Raw genomic sequence first — 18,971 nt, 5'->3', positions numbered from 1 at the left:
CGACACTTTGCTGATGCTCTGGTGCAGGAAAAGGCTCACAAACGATACTCTCTGCCCGACGCGCCCGATCTTGCCTCTGAAGCTTTCTATTCTCGACCTTCGTGTGGCATCAGTCACGTCCCCGCTTTCAATCTGGCATCCGGCAAGACACGCAGAAGCTTCTCCACTCAGGGAGGCCTGCTGAACAGAATGTTTGGATCGTCACCAAAAGAAGGTGAATCACTACCCAAGACCGCCGAGCCGAGCTCTCTGCCCTCCGCCGAGCCATCCTCGATGGACGCCGGCACCAGTGCAGACCGCAAAGATGTCAGTCCCTCGGGCAAGAGGAGAAGCAGCGGATTTGCCGGCGCAAGAAATGTCTTTTCGAATGCCAAGCAGTCATTCAAAGACCAATTCCACAGCTCTTCCCCTGAGGCCCGCGAGAAGCCTCAGACCCCCATGCAGAAGCTTGGTAGAACCGACCCTGCTCTGAGCGTCCCCCAAGGTGCACTCAACAACTCGGCTGGTGAATCCGAACCTGGCCCGCGGTCTACTTTCAGAGTCGGCGTTACTGAGGATAAGAACAAGAAATGCCGAAGAACTATGGAAGACACGCATGCCTATCTCTACAATTTCCTCTGCACCCCGGCCCCGGCCCTTGGCTCCGACACAGCTCAAAAGAGCATATCTTCCACCAATTCATCCACATCTCAAGATGTCGTCGAAACTGACAACGGCTACTTTGCTATCTTCGACGGGCATGCCGGTAACTTCGCAGCCGATTGGTGTGGCAAGAAGATCCACTGCCTTCTCGAAGACATCATTCGCAAGAACCCGAACACTCCTATTCCCGAGCTTCTTGATCAAACTTTCACTACTGCTGATCAGCAGCTCGAGAAACTGCCTTTGAAAAACAGTGGTTGCACTGCAATCACTGCTGTCCTTCGCTGGGAGGATAGAATACCGAACTCTCAGTCCGCCACTGGCTCCACCGCAATTGCACCCGCTACTGCTGCAGCTATCAAGGGCAACTCAGAATCAACACCGATCAGCGTAGATTCGACACAATCGCCCGCAGCAAAGCTGCGCGAGGCAGCTTCGCGTCAGCGTGTCCTGTACACTGCCAATGTTGGAGATGCTCGCATTGTTCTCTGCAGAAATGGCAAGGCTTTGCGTCTCTCCTACGATCACAAGGGCAGTGACGAGAATGAGGGCAAGAGAATCGCAGGTGCTGGAGGTCTCATCCTCAACAACCGTGTCAATGGTGTCCTTGCCGTCACTCGTGCACTCGGTGATGCATACATGAAGGATTTGATTACCGGTCATCCCTACACCACTGAGACAGTCATTCAACCCGATATCGACGAGTTTCTGATCTTGGCTTGTGATGGCGTAAGTCTCTTTCCTCTATACACCTCGAATACTGCTAACGTTTTCTTCAACAGCTGTGGGATGTTTGCTCAGACCAAGAGGCTGTTGATCTCGTCCGTAACATCAAGGATCCTCAGGCTGCTTCAAAGGCACTTGTCGAGTATGCACTCAATCGCTTCTCGACCGACAACTTGACTATCATGATCGTTCGCTTTGACAACCAGGCATTGCAGCAGACGGTCGAGCGCAAGGTCGAGCCTATCGGCGTTGATGGTGATCCGGCCGCACAAAAGGGTGGCGTCAGTGAAGCCGACGCCATTGTGTCAGAACAACGCAAAAAGCTTGACGAGAGCGGTGAGCTTCTCGATCGCGTGCCTAGCGACATCAACGAAGAACAAGAAGAGAAAGTAGACCCGGGTCCGGAGCTCAACATTGAAGCAGTCGAAGCTGCACGCAAAGACCGTAAGCCTCAACCGCAAGCTGAGGAGGTCGCCCGCGCGCAACAAACGCAGTAACGAGGCCAATCACGACAAACAGATAGAACTTGGGGACATAGCTTAATTTGAGCAGCCTTTCTTTGACATTTACCTTGTTGTAACCTATCTGGTGCTGGTCATGGTGGATAGGCAGGCGGACAAGATGGTTGGGTTGATGTATTTGACTACGCGTGCATGAGGCGAAAAGGCAGTGGGGCAGTCCACAAGTTAGTGAGGGTATTTAATTCTCTTCCAGGTGTGTCTACAAGAATAATGGTCTGATGTTCAATCCGAGCCCAGTACTTGTCTCCACCTATAAGGCTTGCCTATAAGAAATAGGCAGCATGATGGTCCCTTAGTCGCTGTGCCTCGGCTCGCAGCGGAGGACGGAAGGCGGAGGTGGTTATGAATTCTTCTTGGCGGTGTTTCTCGAACTTTTGTGACTTGCGACAGACTCGATCTCGATTGACAGGCTCAAAGCTCGTTCTTCTTCTCGACACATTCTTGCAACAGCTGTTGACTCCCTCGTCCTGACAAGCTTAAGACTGCGTTTCGACCAGCGCGCAGCCATTCAACATGCTTCTCTGTAAGACGCCAAACTCGATTGTTTTCCAGCAAAGTACTGACTTCATATCTAGTCTGCCCGAGTTGCTCAAACCTTTTGACCATTACACCTATTCCCGCGGATCACCTTCCTCTGAACGAGCAGCACTTTGCAAACGTCAACCGGTTCGAGTGCCGAACATGCCCCTACCAAATGATCCTGGACAAGCGCTACTTTGAGCGCAAGATGATGAAGAGCAAGGAAGTCGAAGATGTCTTGGGAGGTGCCGACAGCTGGAAGAACGTCGACAAGACAGAAGTCAACTGCAGAGAAGAGAAGTGCGACAACCGCGAAGCATACTTCAGACAGGTTCAGATCAGAAGTGCGGACGAGCCTATGACTACTTTCTATAAGGTATGTGTATTCACCACCCTTCATACCCGAGCGCGCCTTGGCTAACCCGAGCACAGTGTACAAAATGTGCTTCCGAATGGCGTGAGAACTGAGCTTCTCATCACCAAGAATGGACGCGCAATCGTCCACGCCGCATCTTGCAGCAACATTCCTCTTTAGCGATCTTTCAGCGCGGCGTTTGTGGATACAGGCTCGGCATCAACATGTCGGTCGGCCTTGGCTGGTATTGAGACACGGTTATCCAGGTAGATACCCTTTGCATCAGGAGTTTATGTGCTTCGTCAGGAAAGGAAAAAGCAAGTCCGTTTTCATTAATGGGTATCATGGTTATCGTGTGAAAACAAGAATAGGAAGCATGCCGTTGCGACGCCGTTTCTCCATCAGTCGCGGCGGAGACCATCAGCGCTGGCTTGAAGGCCTTCTTCTGCCATCCTAGCAACTGTCTCGGGAATTAGGATGTCTTTTCTGAACCTCTCTTGTTGGAGAAGCTCGAGTGCTCGGATGGTGGGACCTGGGTAGCTGAGGAAAGCATGAATATAAGGGTCACGTGGTATGGAATAAGATAGACTCACGACAAGTACTTGATGTACTTCGGCTCCGCAAAGTACTGGAGATAGGCAAGGTATGCAACAAACTCTGGATCATCCAACAGCTTTTGGGTTGCCAGGTGATTGAGATAGAGAGGGTTGGACAAGCACTGGACGAACTGCAGACGGGCCGTCAACGATGAGAACGGTGATCCAAATCACACACACCCTGAGCCGACATGATGATGCCCAATCGCTTAGGTCCGGGTGTTGACGCCTTTTCATTTCGACTTACCTCGAGTTCAAGCTCGAAGCGTGTATAGCCTCCGTAGTGAGAGTCGGCCATGTTGTGAAGCGTCACGCGCACGGCGCAGGTGACTAGTGGGCAAAGTGGGATGTACTTGTGGGAAGGCTGGTGAAATTCCCCGCCAGTCGGTCCTCCTGCGATTTTCGGAAAAACGTGGTTTGATTCAGATGCTTGTTAGAGTTAGAGCACAGGCTTAAAGTTACCAGCCCCTGATGGACATACGGCGATGCGATGACGGGCTCTTGCTCGATCGATAGGGGAAAGACAATCGATAGCAACGAAAGTGCGCACCTGTGTTCGCAGGACAGGTCAACAGCAGGAGCTGATGGGTGAAACTTCGAGTTGCATAGCCAACGGCAGTTTATCGAAAGAATACGAAGAAAGCGAAGATCAACACGGCGTGCCAATGCGGAGTACAGGCAATAAGCGCAGAGAGCAGCGTAAAGCGGTAGACCCTGGGAGGCTCGAGCCCCCCCTCTCATCTTAGTAAACAGCCTAGGTACTACCGTTCTACTCGTACTCTTTTCCTGAACAACCCATCACCAGCATCTCTCCTGTCCCCAGCAGTTACTAAACCACAGTGCGCCATCACCCTCAGCTCTGCACGCCCACCACCGCGCCTTGATAGCGGGACGATATCCGACGCAGATAGGCTGATTCTCGACAAACAACCTCGCCGATCCATTCCTCATTCTTGGGCTCGCTTACATAGCACACTGCATCTCCTCGTCGACGCCTACGTCTCCCCTCGAGCGATCCCCGTTTGAACTGAGCAATCATGTCGCTTGCTCCAGCGGCAATGCCAGGTAAGCGCCCCTTGTTGTTGCGTTTCAACCCTGTTTCAATATCAAAATATCCCGCCCCTGTGGGCTGCCTACCGTCATCCTCGCTCGTCATCCTGTCAAGAAAGTCGTTGCTAATGTCGCATCTTACTCAACCAGGCCAGCGCGCACCTTCACCTGGTGCCAACGCCAACTTTGCTTCCAACAACCCCTTCCGCCGCGCTGCCTCTCCTCTGCCATCTCCCGACCATAGAATGTCTAACAACCCATTTCTTGACCCTCCAGCCTCGTCACAGCAGCGACAGGGAGGCCCGAACCCTTTCACGGAGGACATCTTTGTACGTGTCGCCCAAGTCATCTGCACCCAGCCCCGCCATCTGTCAGACCTGCAGCAGCTCTTGTTGCACAAGCCCCAGCACTTCATCTCTCGACCGTCCACTTTACTTTTTTCCCTTATACGAGGAAATTTGGTCACAGCGGACTTGCTTCATTCCAGAAGAAAATGACTAACAAGCTGTCGCAGAAGGACCTGTCATTGCTCGACAAGCCCACTTCAGGAGGTAAACACAAATCACACATCATTCAGCAGCATCCAGCTAATTCTCGGATCAGCGGCTCCTGCACCCCGTAGCAATGGGCCTCCTCGCTCTGGCACCGTTTCAACTTCACACAGACCCGCACGTTCACAGGAAGAAGAGTCCCGCCGCCGCGGCCCAGCTCCCCCACGCGGGCCACCACGCCCTTCTAAGGACATAAACGGACTAGACATCTTCGCCAGCCCACCCAAGACTGAAAGCAGACGCCCTCGTCGCAACTCCGAATCCTCAATCCTAGACAGCAAAGACGAAGACAGAAGGAGAAGAGAGCGTCGCAAGGAACGTGAAGAACGTCGTGAGAAGGAGGGCAAATCCAAGGACGGGAAATCGAGAACGACCAGAAAACCTCAAGGACTTGATCTTATTGACAAGCTCGACGTCACAGGCATCTACGGCCAAGGACGTAAGTGCTATGTTCTCAAGCTACAGCTCCTCAATTTGAAACTAACCGATAATCAACAGTTTTCCATCACGACGGACCTTTCGACGCATGCAACCCCCACCGCAACCGTAAGAAGGATGTTCGTGCCCCCATGCAAGCATTCCCCGCGGACTCGGCCAACAACGCTCTCGGTGGCTCTGGTCCTCTGAACAAGAACATCGATCTCGACAGATTCCACGGACGCGGTGAAGATGCTTTCAACGATTACTCCCAGTCGCGCGCCCAGCAGCTGCCTGCCAAGCATGTTCAATCTTTCAATCCTGCCGACCGCGTTGAGCAGATTCACACTTCCGAATCTTATGGCCTTGGAACTTCGACTTTCCTTGAAGGTGCTCCAGCTTCCAGAAAGGACCTTCAACGCCGTGAATCCGAAACCGAACCTGCTGCATTCCCAGGAGGTGGTTTGACTCGCAAGAAGTCGCTGGCCGTACGTCTTCGAGGACTCTCACAAAACAGGAACAATGTAGCCTCACCCGACGGAAACTACGGCCCCATATCTCCGAACAGCCCTGGCCAGGTGCAAAGCGCAGGCGGTAGAACTCGCATCGCAGCCACAACCAAGGAGAGCAACCCATTCTTCTCCGACTACAACGATGCATACGAGAAGAAGGGTGCTTCCATCCGCTACGCCGAAGAGACCAAGGGTGGTCGCGCAAGAGCACCCAGCTCGCCTCACAGAAACGGTCTTACTAGGAGTATCACCGCAGACAGCGTGTCACCCGCCGTGAACGACATGCCCGAGAAGAGCAGTGGAGGTGGCTTCCTCAACCGCATGAAGAGTTTGAAGGGCGGTCGCAGAGCCAGACCCGAGAGAAGAGGGTCTTGAGGTGACTGATACAAGACTGCCATTGTTTTGGATACCAGCATTCTCTCTTTTACCCTGGGCTATTAATCGTTTTTGGAGCAGAACTATGCCAGGCCTGAAATCTTCGAGGTGTCTTTCTTCTCTTCTTTCTCCTTTTTCTGTTACCTTATCGACAGCCCATCAGATACCAAAGCAGCTGGTCGATTCTTTTCTTTTAGGTCTTTTTCTCTTCTTATCTGAAGGATGGAAATGCTGGACACGGGAGCCAAAGGGCAATCTATGGATTGTTCTTCTTTGAAAAAAGTCTCCAGGGGTTTTATGGGCAATGGCAGGTGGTGGTGGATAGAGGCGTTTTATTCGGGGGTTATGCTTGAAAAGGGCTAGCAAATATCAAACCTCTTCTTTTTGGAAATGAACCATGCGAAGAAAAGAAAAACACCATCAAGTCGTGCCTTCTCTTTCTTTCCTAACCGTACGATAATATCTTTCAGCTGTGTTGGCGGTCGAGCGCGTCACTCGACCCAACCAACCTCCCAGTTTCAGTCGGAATTTCAAATCCTCAAACAACCCAAACCAGCCTTTGCCAACCTCCCACGCAATAATCACTTGCATCACCACAAAACATTCCCGCCGATCAAACGCCAATAACAACTGCCGAACAATGGCTGTAAAACCGATTTTGGCATCAAGTTTGATTGCAAAGGAAGAAATAGGTCTATTTGAGGAAAGAGCTCGGAAACGATTGAGAGTGGGGACCGGATGTGCTGCTGTTGATGATGCATTGGATGGCGGATTCGTGTATGGGCGAGATGGGATTTACAACATTAGCGGGGCGACGGGGAGTCAGGGTGCTGAAACGGTGAGTGTCTTCCTGTCTTTCTGTTTTCCTTGTCGATGGTATTTGGCGATTGGAGGGGTGGTTGAAGGGGAAGAGAGGTGGAAGGTTGTGGTGGTCAGGGTTATACCATTTACATTGCGATGTGTTTATGATGGTATTGATACTGATTGTTTTGGTGTAGATATCACTGCAACTTCTGATCACACATCTTTTGGCCTCTACCTCACATACGGCAACGCTCATTGATGCAACTGGCAACTTGGACGTCTTGAAACTCTACCGAAGCATCATAACCCGACTTTCAAACAGCAACCACGATCATGAAGCCAACGTCACACTTGCAACTTCAACACTGGACAGAGTAAAAATCATGCGAGTGTTTGATTTTGAAGGTGTGGTTGAAGGTCTGAACGAATTGATCGATGACTTGGAAGGGAGAAATGTGCCCAAGAACACAATTGGAGATAGCCAGGAAGAAGCAGAGGACGAGATGCTGGACGTGGGTTCTGAGGAGAAAGTAGAGGAAGAGAAGAAGGAACAGGCAGGTATGGTTCTGATTAACAATCTGAGTCAAGTGCTGGGTTTGCTTCTGAAGAACAATTATGCGCAGGGTATGCATGTCCTTTACTATTGACACGAGACAAACAGCTGATATAAGAAACAGGACAAGCCACTCTCACCACTCTCGTTCGCCGTCTTCGAAACACGGCAAAAGAACACAACCTCTGCATAATCCTACTAAGCTGGAGTGTCACCTACGGAAGCGATCAAGAAAGAGTATCGATCTTTGAATCCATCAAAGCAAGACCTGGGCTAGGCAAATCATTGGGTTATCTCGTCGACACTCAACTCCTCATCGACGCCATCCCCAGAACAGCAAAAGGAAAGGGAGCTGCAAGCGACATGGTCAATGTGATTGAAGTGATATACAGCGGAGGAAACCACCAAGCAGGGAAATTCGGCGTATTCGATATCACTGTCGATGGAGAAATCAACCCCATGTAGCTTCAGACTCCCCAGGAAGACGAACATAACGTATATGAACAGAACAGAAAACGTGTATTGAAAGGCTGAAGAAAACGTGGTATAATTGTGTAATGTTCAAGGACCAACATTGGTCTTGACGTGAGGGAGCAGAGCAGCGGCCTTCATGTCCTTTTCCTCGAGCGAGCCTTCGATCAAGCCCAGACTCCTTATTTGACCGGCCGAGGGCGCGTCGTCTCTGGGGTTTGCGGCGAGGTGCTTGCGGTATGCGGATTGGAGGGCGTGGACACGAGCGGCCTGTCATTTCCTTGTGTGTTAGGTCGTTGCTGGGTTTGGGTAGGTGGGGGATTCGTAGGAAGGCAGATCTGTACCTCTTTGCGGTGGTGTAGGCACTCGTAGTAGTCCTCGAGCATGGGGGCGCACTTTTTCTTGCCCGAACCGTCCTCGGAGTTTGTGTTGACGACGTAGCAGGCGAGCATCTCCTGCCAGAAAGGAAAGCAGCGGCCGGGGCCTGTGTCGCAAGAGTCCATTGTCAGCATTCAATTCCTCTCATTCGTAGCAGTGATGGGGTAGATGTATACCTCCAGTCAAGCCGTAACCAGACGACATGTTGTGTGATGTGTGAGATGTAAATTGATTGCGGATCGGGACTTCCTATACAACGCGACCACCACTTGACGCTGCTTCCCGCGGTTCGCTGACCAGTCTATGCCAAGACCACTTCACCAGCGGAACGGAGAGTGGGAAATTGTGCAAACGATGATGCTGTCGGTGCGTGTGCATAAACTCTACTCCCACACTCCACATCCTCGGCTTCCATCATTTCCGCATCCTCGAGATTCAGCGGTCGCATGCTTCTGCATCATCATCAACACTCAAAACACAAACAACACAAAATGTCTTCCATCAGCCCTCGAGGGCCCAATTCCGAGATCGCGCATCATCACCATCAGATCCCTTACTCGGCGCATTTCGAAAACTCACTACACCATATCCTCGAATACCCACCCCGCTCCTCTCGCGACGGCATCACCATCATCCCGAATACTTCGTCGCAACAACCACAGCAAGGAGTGTCCATCCGCGAAAGAGATGTCGATGCTAGAAATCTACCGCACATCACGTTACAGCAATTACCGCTCAGTGTACACGATCCCCGTCGGATATTCGCGAGTCCAGTACCTGGGATACGATTGACGCATCCGGGAGGTTGGTTGGAAGGAGGAGAAGGGCCGAGTGGTGAAGAGCAAAGAGCTTGGGCTAGGGAGTTTGTGGAAGCGAACAACATCTCTGGAGAGCAAGAGTTGGGCATGGCGGTGCAACATCACATGCAGCAGAATGTTGAGTTGGCGAAAGAGAGGATGCGCGCGAGATATGAAGCTCAACAACAGAATGCACGTGTGGAAAAGGAGATCAAGACGTTGATGGATCAGAGGGAGATGGAGGTCAAGATTGAAACACGCATGAAGGAGGATGCGAGGATACGGAGGGAGAATCGCGAACATAAGAGGAGGGTTCCTGCTGTGTGAGGATGATTCACGGTTCATTGCTATTTGAACTACGCTATGCTACATAACTTTTGACGGCCTGAATCCGAGGATCGGAATTTTGGTGCGCAGCAGGAGACTGCTGGATACCACCGAAACCGAGCTCAGTGCCATGGCCAAACTCGCCCATACCGGATCCAGTCGGACGTGCTTTCCTCCGCTGGTAATCGCATACAACGCTCCTGCAGCAACTGGCAGAGCAACAAGATTGTACACCAACGCCCAAGCAAAGTTGAGCACAACTCGGCGAAACACGACTCGCGACAGCTCCAATAGTCGGACCAAAGCACGCAAGTCAGATGTTACCAGGACGAATGATGCCGTCGACAGAGCCACATCGGATCCCGATCCGATTGCAATGCTCAAATCTGCCGTCGCAAGAGCTGGAGCGTCATTGATACCATCACCGCACATGGCCACAGTAGCCCTTTGCTTGCGTGAACCGATTAAACCTCGAGAATGCCTTGGTACAAGCGTCTGCTGCAGATACTTGATCTTATCTGCTTTTTGCTCAGGCAAAACTCCAGCCATGATGTTGGAGGACGGTATGCCGACTGCTGCGCCCACGCTGTTCGCAGTCGTCGTGTTGTCTCCAGAGACCATCCATACTTCAAGACCTTGGTCTTGCAGCCACTTGACAATTGTGGCTGCCTCGGGTCGTAGAGGATCCGCGATGGCGAAGGCTGCTGCTAGAGTGAAGCCTGTATTCGAGGAGGACGAAGAAGTTGATAGAAGAGCGATAGACTTGCCCTGCTGTTTCCAGCTCTCAATCAACTTCTTGCTTTCTAAGTCGATTCGTACATCGAAGTCTGCCATGAGCGCTTCGTTGCCGATGATTGCTGTGATCTGTGTCTCCGAGTCGATGTCGAAAGTGCCTTTGAGACCCTTGCCAGGCAACTCCTCAACATTGAGAGCCTGCGTGCCTTCAGTCTCTTGAATCTTAGCTTTACTATGCTCGACGACAGCTCTTGCGACCGGATGACTACTGTTTTCCTCAAGCGCTTTCGCCATCATCATAATCTTCTCGTCATTATTGCCGAAGGTCTTGCAATCTGTGACAGCAGGCGCAGTGCCTTGTGTCAAAGTGCCGGTCTTATCAAAGACAACACAATCAAGCATACTAGCCTCTTGGAAAGCCTCGCCACCTCCCTTGACTAGTATACCATATTTGGCTGCCAGACCACCACCCACGAAAAGAGCAGTGGGAGCAGCAAGACCAATACCGCAAGGACATGCCACCACGAACACAGCTATGGAAAACTGTAGGGACCAAAATGGCCACCCGCCGATCTCTGAATCCAGGTATTCGACTGGCAAGGCCCCAGAAAGACCGAGTGAGAGCCAGATAATCCAGGTAGCAATGCCGATGAGAACTATGAATGGCACGAAGCGTGAGGTTATGATATCAGCTACTCTCTCTACCGGAGCACGCTTTGTCTGTCCTTCGCGAACCACTTTGATGATCTGGTCTAGCATCGAAGTGCCAGAGATGCTGGTCAAGCGTATGTCGATGGGTGAGCCTTTGTTGATCGTGCCCGAGAAGACCTGGTCTCCTGCATGTTTGGCGACAAGCCTTGCCTCTCCAGTCAGACTGGCTTCGTCGAATTTGGTTTCGCCATCTATAATGGTGCCGTCAAAGGGCGGAGAACTGCCGTGGAGAACTCTGACCACATCTCCGACCTCCAGCAGTTCTGTAGCCGTCTTTTCCAAAGTCGTAGTGTCGGGAGAAGGTACGACATGGGTGACGAGGAGTGCGGTATCAGGCCTCAAAGACCCCAGAGCAGCAACAGCGTCTCCAGTCTTTGCTTTGCTCCAGGCCTCCAAGCCTCTGCCCCCAAGCAGGAACAAAGTCAGGAAAACCACGCTGTCGAAGTAATAAGCTTGACCCTCGCCCATCGCCTTCGCACTCGTAGCATTGATAGCAAGGGCCGCGATGGAAGCGAAGTATGCAATTGAAGTTCCAAGACTAATCAGCATATTCATGTTGCCAAATCTCAACAGTCGATGACTAAGAGGAGTTTTGGATGAAGGTTTCCACATGAGATAGATGCCTTGAAGGCTGCGAATGTGAAAGATATCAGCGGCAAAGAAGTAGATGACTGTGCCCATTATGAAGAGAGCCCAATCTGCTCTGCTGACTGTGCCGGCCCAGATGTGTTGCATGAGGTATCTGCGACCTCCATTTTCATGATTGACAAGAGTCATGTAGACAATGCCAATTATGAAGGTGGGGACTGCGGTAACGAGGGAGAGGGTGAAGCGAAGGAGTATCTTCCTGCGTTCAGCAGCATGAATCTCTCTTGATCTCTGTTCAAGTGTTGGAGGGTTGAAAATGCTAACTTGGACTTCGTCATCAACTGCATTGATAGTATCGATGATGTGTCGAAGGGTCAAGGTTGGTGGCTGAGGTTGATATCTGAGTTTTAGAAGCGGACTCGTTACACTGCATTCTTCGTCGATTGTTACGTCTTTGCCAAATCTGTCCGAGAGAGCCTGTAGTATCCGTGGCGGGCAGTGATGACAGTACATGCCTGTCACTCGTAGGGCGATATTTCGTTCTGTGGACGAACTCTGCGTTGCGTCAACGCCTTGCAAATCCTCGACCGAGGCGTCGAAGCCGAGCTCTTCGATGATTACCACGATGTCCTTGGCCTTATCTTTGGTTCCTTCGAAGGCTACCGTCGCACTGTTGGAGATCAGATTTACTTGAACGTTTGTAATCCATGCTGGTTCCTCAAGTCCAGCTGTCAAAGATCTCACACAAGCAGCACAAGTCATACCAGTGACTGAGAATGTTGCTTTCCATGTGTGTTCATCCGGACTTTGCTTCTGCTTGTTACCCAACTTCTCAATCTCATTCAAAGAAATGTCATATCCAGCATCGTCAATCGACTCAAGGATTACCTTGTCGTTGTCGCGACCTGAAAAGGTGACTGTAGCGGAATTGCTGAGTAGGTTGACATTGATGTCCTGTGCAAAGGAATGCTGAGAGATGGCCTGAGAGACATTGGTGACGCAAGCACTGCATGTCATACCATCGATCGAGAAAGTGGCACGGAAGAGCTCAGGTGTTGCAGTCGTTACAGAACCAAGCTCTTCGGTGTCCTTCGCAGCGTCTCCCTCTTCTGTAGAGATAGAGACCCCTCTCTCGATATCAGATGCATCTGAGAACGGCTGTGCCTTGTCCATCAGAGCTTCCGAAGAACCAAGACTTCGAAGTTCTTTGAGACATTGAGCACATTGCTCCACATGTCTCTTTCTCTTTCTGCTGTTCTCCACCTCGACATCTTTGTCCTTCCATGCAGTCTTCCATCGCTGGACAGCTTGCTCTAGGCCCCAGTCTTCATTGATGCCGGTATCCTCAGGTTGCCAAGGTCTGAATGTGGGTTCCCGATCTGCTTGTGCAACACTGAAGACCTCAAAGCCTGCTTGTTCTAAGCTAGAGGTGATGGTGTTGGGTGATGTTTCAGGATAGTGGCGGATGGTGACAGAGTGGTGAATAATTGAATGAGAGATAGAAGTCGGTTGGATGCCCAAATCTTCCAAGCAGAACTGGATACTGGTGATACAACTAGGGCAGTGCAGATTTGATATGAAGAAGGTGGTTGTTGTTGTGACCGCCTCTTCGTTCGTGTGTGACTGTGCCATGGTGGTGGAAGGAAGGAATGATAGAAAATCAAAGATGGGACATATGGTCGTTTGTTTCTAGCAGGGGACTTCCTACCTTTTTGAATAGTCAAGTCACTTTTATATTTGCCATGTTATGGTTTCCCGCACAAAACGCGCAACCACGATGGAGGCAACGCACAAAGCGCGCAAGCCAAAAAGTCGCAACCTTTCCCTTTTGGGCGAATCTCGGATCTATCGGACTATCATCACCACCACGGTGATGCACATCAATCGCGACGACCGAAACGTTCGAGATAACACTAATACCCATCGAAATTGCAGCTACCTGATTAGCTATCAAAAAGCAAGGCGAGTTATATGTTTGTACCATGGCGGCCTATAGAGGCCAAGCCAAAGTACCGCTCTTAGTGGACATGTACCGGATCCTCGTTACTATCTTGCATCTAGAGTAGATGGTTGTTCCAAACCCCTTGCAAGGGCTCGTTTCAAGCGAAAACGATTCGAGTCAAACTAGAGACTGAACAAGTGGTACATAAGAAATTACTGGACAACTAAGAAAGTAGAGTATGTACTCGTCAGATCTAAACTACGACAACACAAGAAAAATTCATCAACTACACCTCAGCCTCGCTGTCGGACTCGGCATCAAACATACTGCTCCATCGCAACAACTCGGCTGGAATATCCTGACCAACTAGAGGAGCTTCTCTTAGCTTCAGGTTGATAGATGTGCCAACAAAAGCCAACACGGCCAGTAGTGCCCACAGAGTGGCGTTTATGGCAACGACTGAGTATGCATCGGAGAGGAAATAGCTCAATCCGCTGACACCGACTGCCAATGCTTTGAAGAGATTCGAGAGTCCGAGCAATCCAATACTGGTTCCAGCAGACGTTGCGTTCGGACTGGCAGAGAAAGCGAGCAATATGGCCAGCACATGTGCTATCTCTGCGAAAAGTTCCTTTGCCAAAACTGCAAAAGTACTGAATACGCCCCACGATGTTGGCGGTGCTCCGGAGATAGTTGCTAACATAGCAAAAAATGGGATTAACGTATAGATGCAAGGAAATGCAATTGAGATTTTGCGATAGACGGAGAGAATGTCCAATTGAGCTGAGAATTTCGGCAAGGCATAGAAGACACCGACAGCGGCGACTGCCTTGACGATGGTGATGATCGTGTTCAAGAGGCCACAAGGAAGATCCATGCCGCCCACATTGGAGGGTGAGTCGGCCAGGTGAGGCAGCAGCACCTCGAATGTAGAGGAGTGTAGGGAGAGGATGGAGAAAGATGCCAGGAGCGTGACAAAGGAGGGCGCTTGCAGAAAGTCATCCATGGAAATGATTGATGATTGCTCGTCAATGTCCACAACAGAGACCATCAACAGGGCTTCATTGTCTTCGGATTTGTGTCCAAGCAGAGTCGCTTCTTCGCCGTTCGAGTTGACTGCAGCCTGAGGATCCAAAGTCTACAAACCCCACTGTGAGCATGTGTATACGTGTAAAGACACCAGTAGTACTGACCTCTCGCAAGCAGATAACTTCAAGTAAGAATATGACAAGAATCAAACTGGCACAGGCAATCTGACCATTCAATGCGGGCCACTGAGACCAGATCCCAGCTGGTGCATACTCGCCAAGCTGCCTGACGATTGATTGCAGAAGTGGCCCAATACCACCGCACACGGATATGAGAGGCAATCGTGATAAAGTTCGCAGAGCCTTCGCGGAAGGCATACTTAGGTCGGCAAGCATCGCAAGAGCAGAAGTGAAAACTGCTGAGCCCATGCATCCCGCCAGGAATCGCAATGCGACCCAACCAGGCAGAGTTGTTGCAAAGCCCATGGAAAGGCAACAAGCCAGGGTTCCGGTTAGACCAAGCAGAGAGACTATCCTCCGTCCAGCTCTATCTGCAGCGTAACCCCAGAAGATACTGAACGTACTTCCAAAAAAGTAGGCGCACTCAAGCAGACTTCGAAGATAAGCCGAGCTGTAGTCCGAGCATGAAGACGAGGTGGCCGTAACGAGGAGCGGAATCTGTGCCGAAAGCGATGCAGACATTATTGCCTCAGCGAGAAGAAGCATGTATACTAAGAATCTTTGTCGCGAGGTGCTTTGTCTCAATGACTGGTAACCCTCCTCCATAATCCAACCTGTTTTCTCATCGTACTGAGTAATGTCAGAAATAGAAATTGCGGACTGTGTCCTACAGTGAGATCTAAGCATATTGAAGGACGGAATCTAGTCGGAAGAGAAGGAATAAGAAATGATAGCAGATGCAATGATTGGCGGAGGTTAGTGAAATGAGTGTCTAAACGATCATGGTCCAGCCACAGATCAAACAAAGGAGTGAATAGGCAGAGGTAAGGGAAGAAAAAGGACAAAAGACGAGGAAGACGTCGGTCGGTCGTCGCGAAAGTGCCTTTCACGCTGATACGACGGCGCGTACCACTACCAAGTAATTGGGCCCACAGTATCGCACCCATGGTGACTCAAGAAACTGGCTATTTATAAACTGGCCAGAGTAAACAATTAATTGCCAGACACAAGACTGAAGCCAAAAGTCACAGTGCGATGCGACAGCGACTTCTTCGAGGGGTGTCGCTGCTTAGTTGGATCAAGTTCGGTAATTGATGGTGAGCTTGGTTGATGACTGCCGCTAGGAAGGTGCCACCCTAGCGAGCGAGTTGCACATTCGTCAAGCCTCGGCGATGGCCTCCGAAGCATTTGATTGATTCGATTGAACGTAGCCGAGTGCAGTACGATACCATCTCTTTGTTTTCTGCAAGTCGGCAGTCTCGTGTGCTTGGATACGCAATCCGAAGGGGTGTCTCGAAACAGGGCGTCATACCGTTACGGCAAGCGAGGCAGCGCATCATCATCTCGAAGGCCAAGCTTCCAAAGCCAATGCCACCACCGTCGAACACACCTTCCGGAGATAGACCAAGTAGGTGAAGGGAAAGCGGGCTTGGAAGATGGACCCATTTCTGATACGACCCAGACGTCAACGCAGAAGACGCTGATGTCTGGAACAACACTGCGACGGCAGAAGAAGACATAGCAGACATGTCCTACTCGACCCGCGACCGCGAACTTCTTAGAGACCTGAACCGCCTTGACCGCCGACGAGAAGCGGAAGCCACCGATCGCACTTCCGAAGATGAAACGAGGAGACAAAGGTTGCAGAGAGTGCTTGCTAGGCTCAGCAGGCTCGAAGACTCGAGGCCGACCTATGGGACCCCGCCGGTACAGCAGCAGAGCCTCTATGATTGGGCCCCTACTCGTACGAACGAAGGAGAGGACGAATCTGAACAAGCTGCCGCACGTCGTCGTGCTCTATACCGTCGACATGACCTGAGAAGCGCTGCCATTATGCAGAATGCCCGTACCACTCTGCCCTCGTCTAGTGGAAGCCGGCGGCATAACGAAGATACGAACGAAACTCAAGACGCTAGGAGTGCATATCGCCGGACATATCTGGCTGACACTCCTGCCCAAGACTCGACTCCCTCGACGTCGCCGTCACGGCCTTCTCCTCTACTCGAGTCCGCTTTGAAATACCTTGATAGTTTACGGGAGTGCTCTACATATGATGAATCTCTTTGTTCGGCCTTGGATCATGGCCTCTTCGCCCCTGAAAGCTATGATGACTTGATAACCGACACTAGACGCTGTCTTTGTCCACAACCTTCCTCGTGGCTAGCCCCTGGCTCTCTCTTCAAAGGTACCCAACATACAACGACGGCTGGGAAAGGCTCCTCTCTTCGCTCACCCACCGCTTCTGATGCTACCCGTCCATGGCTGGGCCACGTTCCAATACCTTACTCAAGGTCCATCCCTCCGTCCTTCTCAGGCAATCCTTTCACCTACCTGTCGCTGCCACCTCGAGAGATTCAAGACCGATGGCCTGTGAAGGTCACAATACAAGCTGTCAATCTGCAGAATATGACTATTGCTGGGGTTATGGAGGCATTTGATGTTCCGAATACAACACATCCATCTCCCGAAACACCGCCCACTCCCATTACGACATACCTGGAAGGGCAAATTATCGACATGAACATCCACAGCTTTCTCACGCCCGCCAATTCGCCGGACTCAGGAGGCATCGCTTTTCCACAGACTTCAGCCTTGACAGACGCGGCTTATTGGCGAAATCTACCACCTTTCAGTAACATGAAATCCGATCACGATGTTGCGCGAGCAATACTTAGCCGAACGCAGATGGAAGAAATCATGTCGGACTGGATCTTTATGCGCTGGAAGGAGCGATGTTTCATACACTCTGATTCAGATCCTTGTCACAGGCATAGCGAGCATTCGACGACTACAGGAGAGGGAGATGATAATGACTTCAACCACGGCTTAACGATAAGCGGCTTCTACTATGTTAGTTTGCGGAGGGGTGATGGAAACATTGACGGACTTTACTTTGACACCAAGACGAGCCCATACCAACAGTTGAGACTTGCAGCGAAGAGCCGCGGGACACTTGGGTCGTGGCAGTTCAAATGAAGTTGTTGTTACGAGATGGCTTAATGAAACTCATTGCATTGAATATTGAATGATACTGAATGCGCTTGTGCCTGTGTGACGAGCTTTCAAAACCTTGATGGCATGACATGAACGGACATGAGTTTTGTACAGCATCATGGTACTCAACCCTTATACAAGGTAAGGTCTCCATGACCATTTGAGCAGATCCGTGCTTCACATTGATTCACGTTGCAGCACGGTGGGACGGTACATGTATGTGTGTTTTGGAGAGTTTTCTCATTCCATTTTGAACTTGTATGCCATTGCCATTCCCAACTGAAAATAACACCTTTGCCCGACCCTCCGCGCTATGCTTTTAAGTGTAGCAAATTGACGTGATTGATGATTGTTGTTCGGGGAGCTCGGTGGTTGGTAAGAAGACGCGGCGTAAAGCGCAATGAAGCGTTTACTGCTCGGTCTGGAAGTAGTTGAGGAGGATGGAGCGCTCCTGCGACTCCTCACCCCAGTCCTTGACGACAACGCAAGAGCAGTTGACGACCTTGCGGGCGTTACCCTCACGGTCAATCTGGCCTGTGGAAAGTGTGTTAGAAAGGATAATTGACTAGAAGCGACAGGCGCATGAAGAAACTTACAGAGACCGGCCCACTCGCCGAGCTGCTTGCCATCAGGGACCTTGATGAGAGGGATCTTGTGCTCTCCGCAGAGGGCGACGATGAGCTTCTTGTAAGCCTCCTCCTCGCAAGCCTCGTTCAGGACACACATGTGAGCCTGGCGGCGGTCGAGGGCCTTGGAAGCCTCACGGAGACCGCGGGCGAGACCGTCGTGGATGAGGGAGATCTTGAGAACACCCTTGAGGGCGTCAAGAACGGACATGCTGCCAGACTGGTTGGAGTCATCGGCGCCAACTTCGACCTCCTCGGCGGCGGCGACGGGGCTGGTGGGCTCTTCTACATCCGACTAGATGGTTGCGCATGTTAGTGGATTTTGTCTCTCTGCGAATGTCCACGGAGTGTGTGCGCGCATGTATAGGCAGCATAACGTCTCCGCTTCCTTCAATCGGTGAGGCATACCATTTTGAAAAGATATAACGACGCTGTCGGGTGATCCTCGAAGAGTCGATATGTGTGTTTTGGAGATTGAGAGTCTTGTTCGAACTTTCTCTTGATTTTCGGTGGTGCGGCCTGCGCTCGGCTGCCGTCGACGCCAAGAGTTTGTGTATCACGTGCGCGTTCGAC

At 51.1% G+C, this 18,971-nt stretch overlaps 11 protein-coding genes across 11 annotated transcripts; 6 read left to right on the top strand and 5 right to left on the bottom strand.

Annotated features, from left to right (window-relative positions):
• Positions 1-273: 273 nt before the first annotated feature.
• M438DRAFT_374055 (MgPP2CL-1, protein phosphatase 2C-like protein 1) lies at positions 274-1,865 on the top strand (the record flags this gene model as incomplete). The annotated part of the gene is made up of 2 exons (XM_029908472.1): positions 274-1,371; positions 1,425-1,865. 2 exons carry the CDS (start codon positions 274-276, stop codon positions 1,863-1,865), a joined length of 1,539 nt encoding a protein of 512 aa, XP_029760942.1.
• Positions 1,866-2,402: 537 nt separating this feature from the next.
• M438DRAFT_334610 (uncharacterized protein) lies at positions 2,403-2,876 on the top strand (the record flags this gene model as incomplete). Its single annotated transcript, XM_029903729.1, has 3 exons — positions 2,403-2,412; positions 2,465-2,784; positions 2,841-2,876. The coding sequence occupies 3 exons, from the start codon at positions 2,403-2,405 to the stop codon at positions 2,874-2,876; spliced, it is 366 nt and encodes a 121-aa protein (XP_029760941.1).
• A 288-nt stretch (positions 2,877-3,164) lies between these two features.
• M438DRAFT_273061 (SOH1-domain-containing protein) lies at positions 3,165-3,660 on the bottom strand (the record flags this gene model as incomplete). Its single annotated transcript, XM_029900602.1, has 3 exons — positions 3,165-3,303; positions 3,357-3,490; positions 3,607-3,660. Coding segments are annotated over 3 exons (327 nt in total), but the record flags the coding sequence as incomplete, so codon positions are not given.
• Positions 3,661-4,396: 736 nt separating this feature from the next.
• Positions 4,397-6,264, top strand: M438DRAFT_354782 (Pal1-domain-containing protein; the record flags this gene model as incomplete). Its single annotated transcript, XM_029906987.1, has 5 exons — positions 4,397-4,424; positions 4,560-4,738; positions 4,924-4,960; positions 5,013-5,399; positions 5,459-6,264. 5 exons carry the CDS (start codon positions 4,397-4,399, stop codon positions 6,262-6,264), a joined length of 1,437 nt encoding a protein of 478 aa, XP_029760939.1.
• A 640-nt stretch (positions 6,265-6,904) lies between these two features.
• Positions 6,905-8,086, top strand: M438DRAFT_354781 (uncharacterized protein; the record flags this gene model as incomplete). The annotated part of the gene is made up of 3 exons (XM_029906986.1): positions 6,905-7,102; positions 7,263-7,692; positions 7,746-8,086. The coding sequence occupies 3 exons, from the start codon at positions 6,905-6,907 to the stop codon at positions 8,084-8,086; spliced, it is 969 nt and encodes a 322-aa protein (XP_029760938.1).
• Positions 7,754-8,734, bottom strand: M438DRAFT_344999 (uncharacterized protein). Its single transcript, XM_029905347.1, has 3 exons — positions 8,647-8,734; positions 8,437-8,576; positions 7,754-8,362 (listed from the first exon to the last, which is right to left on the bottom strand). Exons 1-3 carry the CDS (start codon positions 8,672-8,674, stop codon positions 8,183-8,185), a joined length of 348 nt encoding a protein of 115 aa, XP_029760937.1. The 5' UTR covers positions 8,675-8,734; the 3' UTR covers positions 7,754-8,182.
• Positions 8,735-9,012: 278 nt separating this feature from the next.
• On the top strand, positions 9,013-9,576 carry M438DRAFT_256241 (uncharacterized protein; the record flags this gene model as incomplete). The annotated part of the gene is made up of 1 exon (XM_029899717.1): positions 9,013-9,576. A coding segment is annotated over one exon (564 nt), but the record flags the coding sequence as incomplete, so codon positions are not given.
• Positions 9,577-9,633: 57 nt separating this feature from the next.
• M438DRAFT_272527 (heavy metal translocatin) lies at positions 9,634-13,260 on the bottom strand (the record flags this gene model as incomplete). Its single annotated transcript, XM_029900571.1, has 2 exons — positions 9,634-12,776; positions 12,825-13,260. 2 exons carry the CDS (start codon positions 13,258-13,260, stop codon positions 9,634-9,636), a joined length of 3,579 nt encoding a protein of 1,192 aa, XP_029760935.1.
• Positions 13,261-13,856: 596 nt separating this feature from the next.
• On the bottom strand, positions 13,857-15,465 carry M438DRAFT_272889 (MFS general substrate transporter; the record flags this gene model as incomplete). Its single annotated transcript, XM_029900588.1, has 2 exons — positions 13,857-14,708; positions 14,764-15,465. 2 exons carry the CDS (start codon positions 15,463-15,465, stop codon positions 13,857-13,859), a joined length of 1,554 nt encoding a protein of 517 aa, XP_029760934.1.
• A 390-nt stretch (positions 15,466-15,855) lies between these two features.
• Positions 15,856-18,136, top strand: M438DRAFT_317557 (uncharacterized protein). Its single transcript, XM_029902748.1, has 2 exons — positions 15,856-16,186; positions 16,241-18,136. Exons 1-2 carry the CDS (start codon positions 16,147-16,149, stop codon positions 17,752-17,754), a joined length of 1,554 nt encoding a protein of 517 aa, XP_029760933.1. The 5' UTR covers positions 15,856-16,146; the 3' UTR covers positions 17,755-18,136.
• On the bottom strand, positions 17,994-18,870 carry M438DRAFT_344993 (40S ribosomal protein S12). Its single transcript, XM_029905346.1, has 3 exons — positions 18,807-18,870; positions 18,369-18,693; positions 17,994-18,306 (listed from the first exon to the last, which is right to left on the bottom strand). Exons 1-3 carry the CDS (start codon positions 18,807-18,809, stop codon positions 18,182-18,184), a joined length of 453 nt encoding a protein of 150 aa, XP_029760932.1. The 5' UTR covers positions 18,810-18,870; the 3' UTR covers positions 17,994-18,181.
• Positions 18,871-18,971: the final 101 nt, after the last annotated feature.

This window comes from Aureobasidium pullulans (assembly GCF_000721785.1).
Source record: "Aureobasidium pullulans EXF-150 unplaced genomic scaffold scaffold_8, whole genome shotgun sequence".
In the NCBI taxonomy this organism is placed as follows: Eukaryota; Fungi; Ascomycota; class Dothideomycetes; order Dothideales; family Saccotheciaceae; genus Aureobasidium; species Aureobasidium pullulans.
This window is presented reverse-complemented; position numbering and strand designations above follow the sequence as displayed.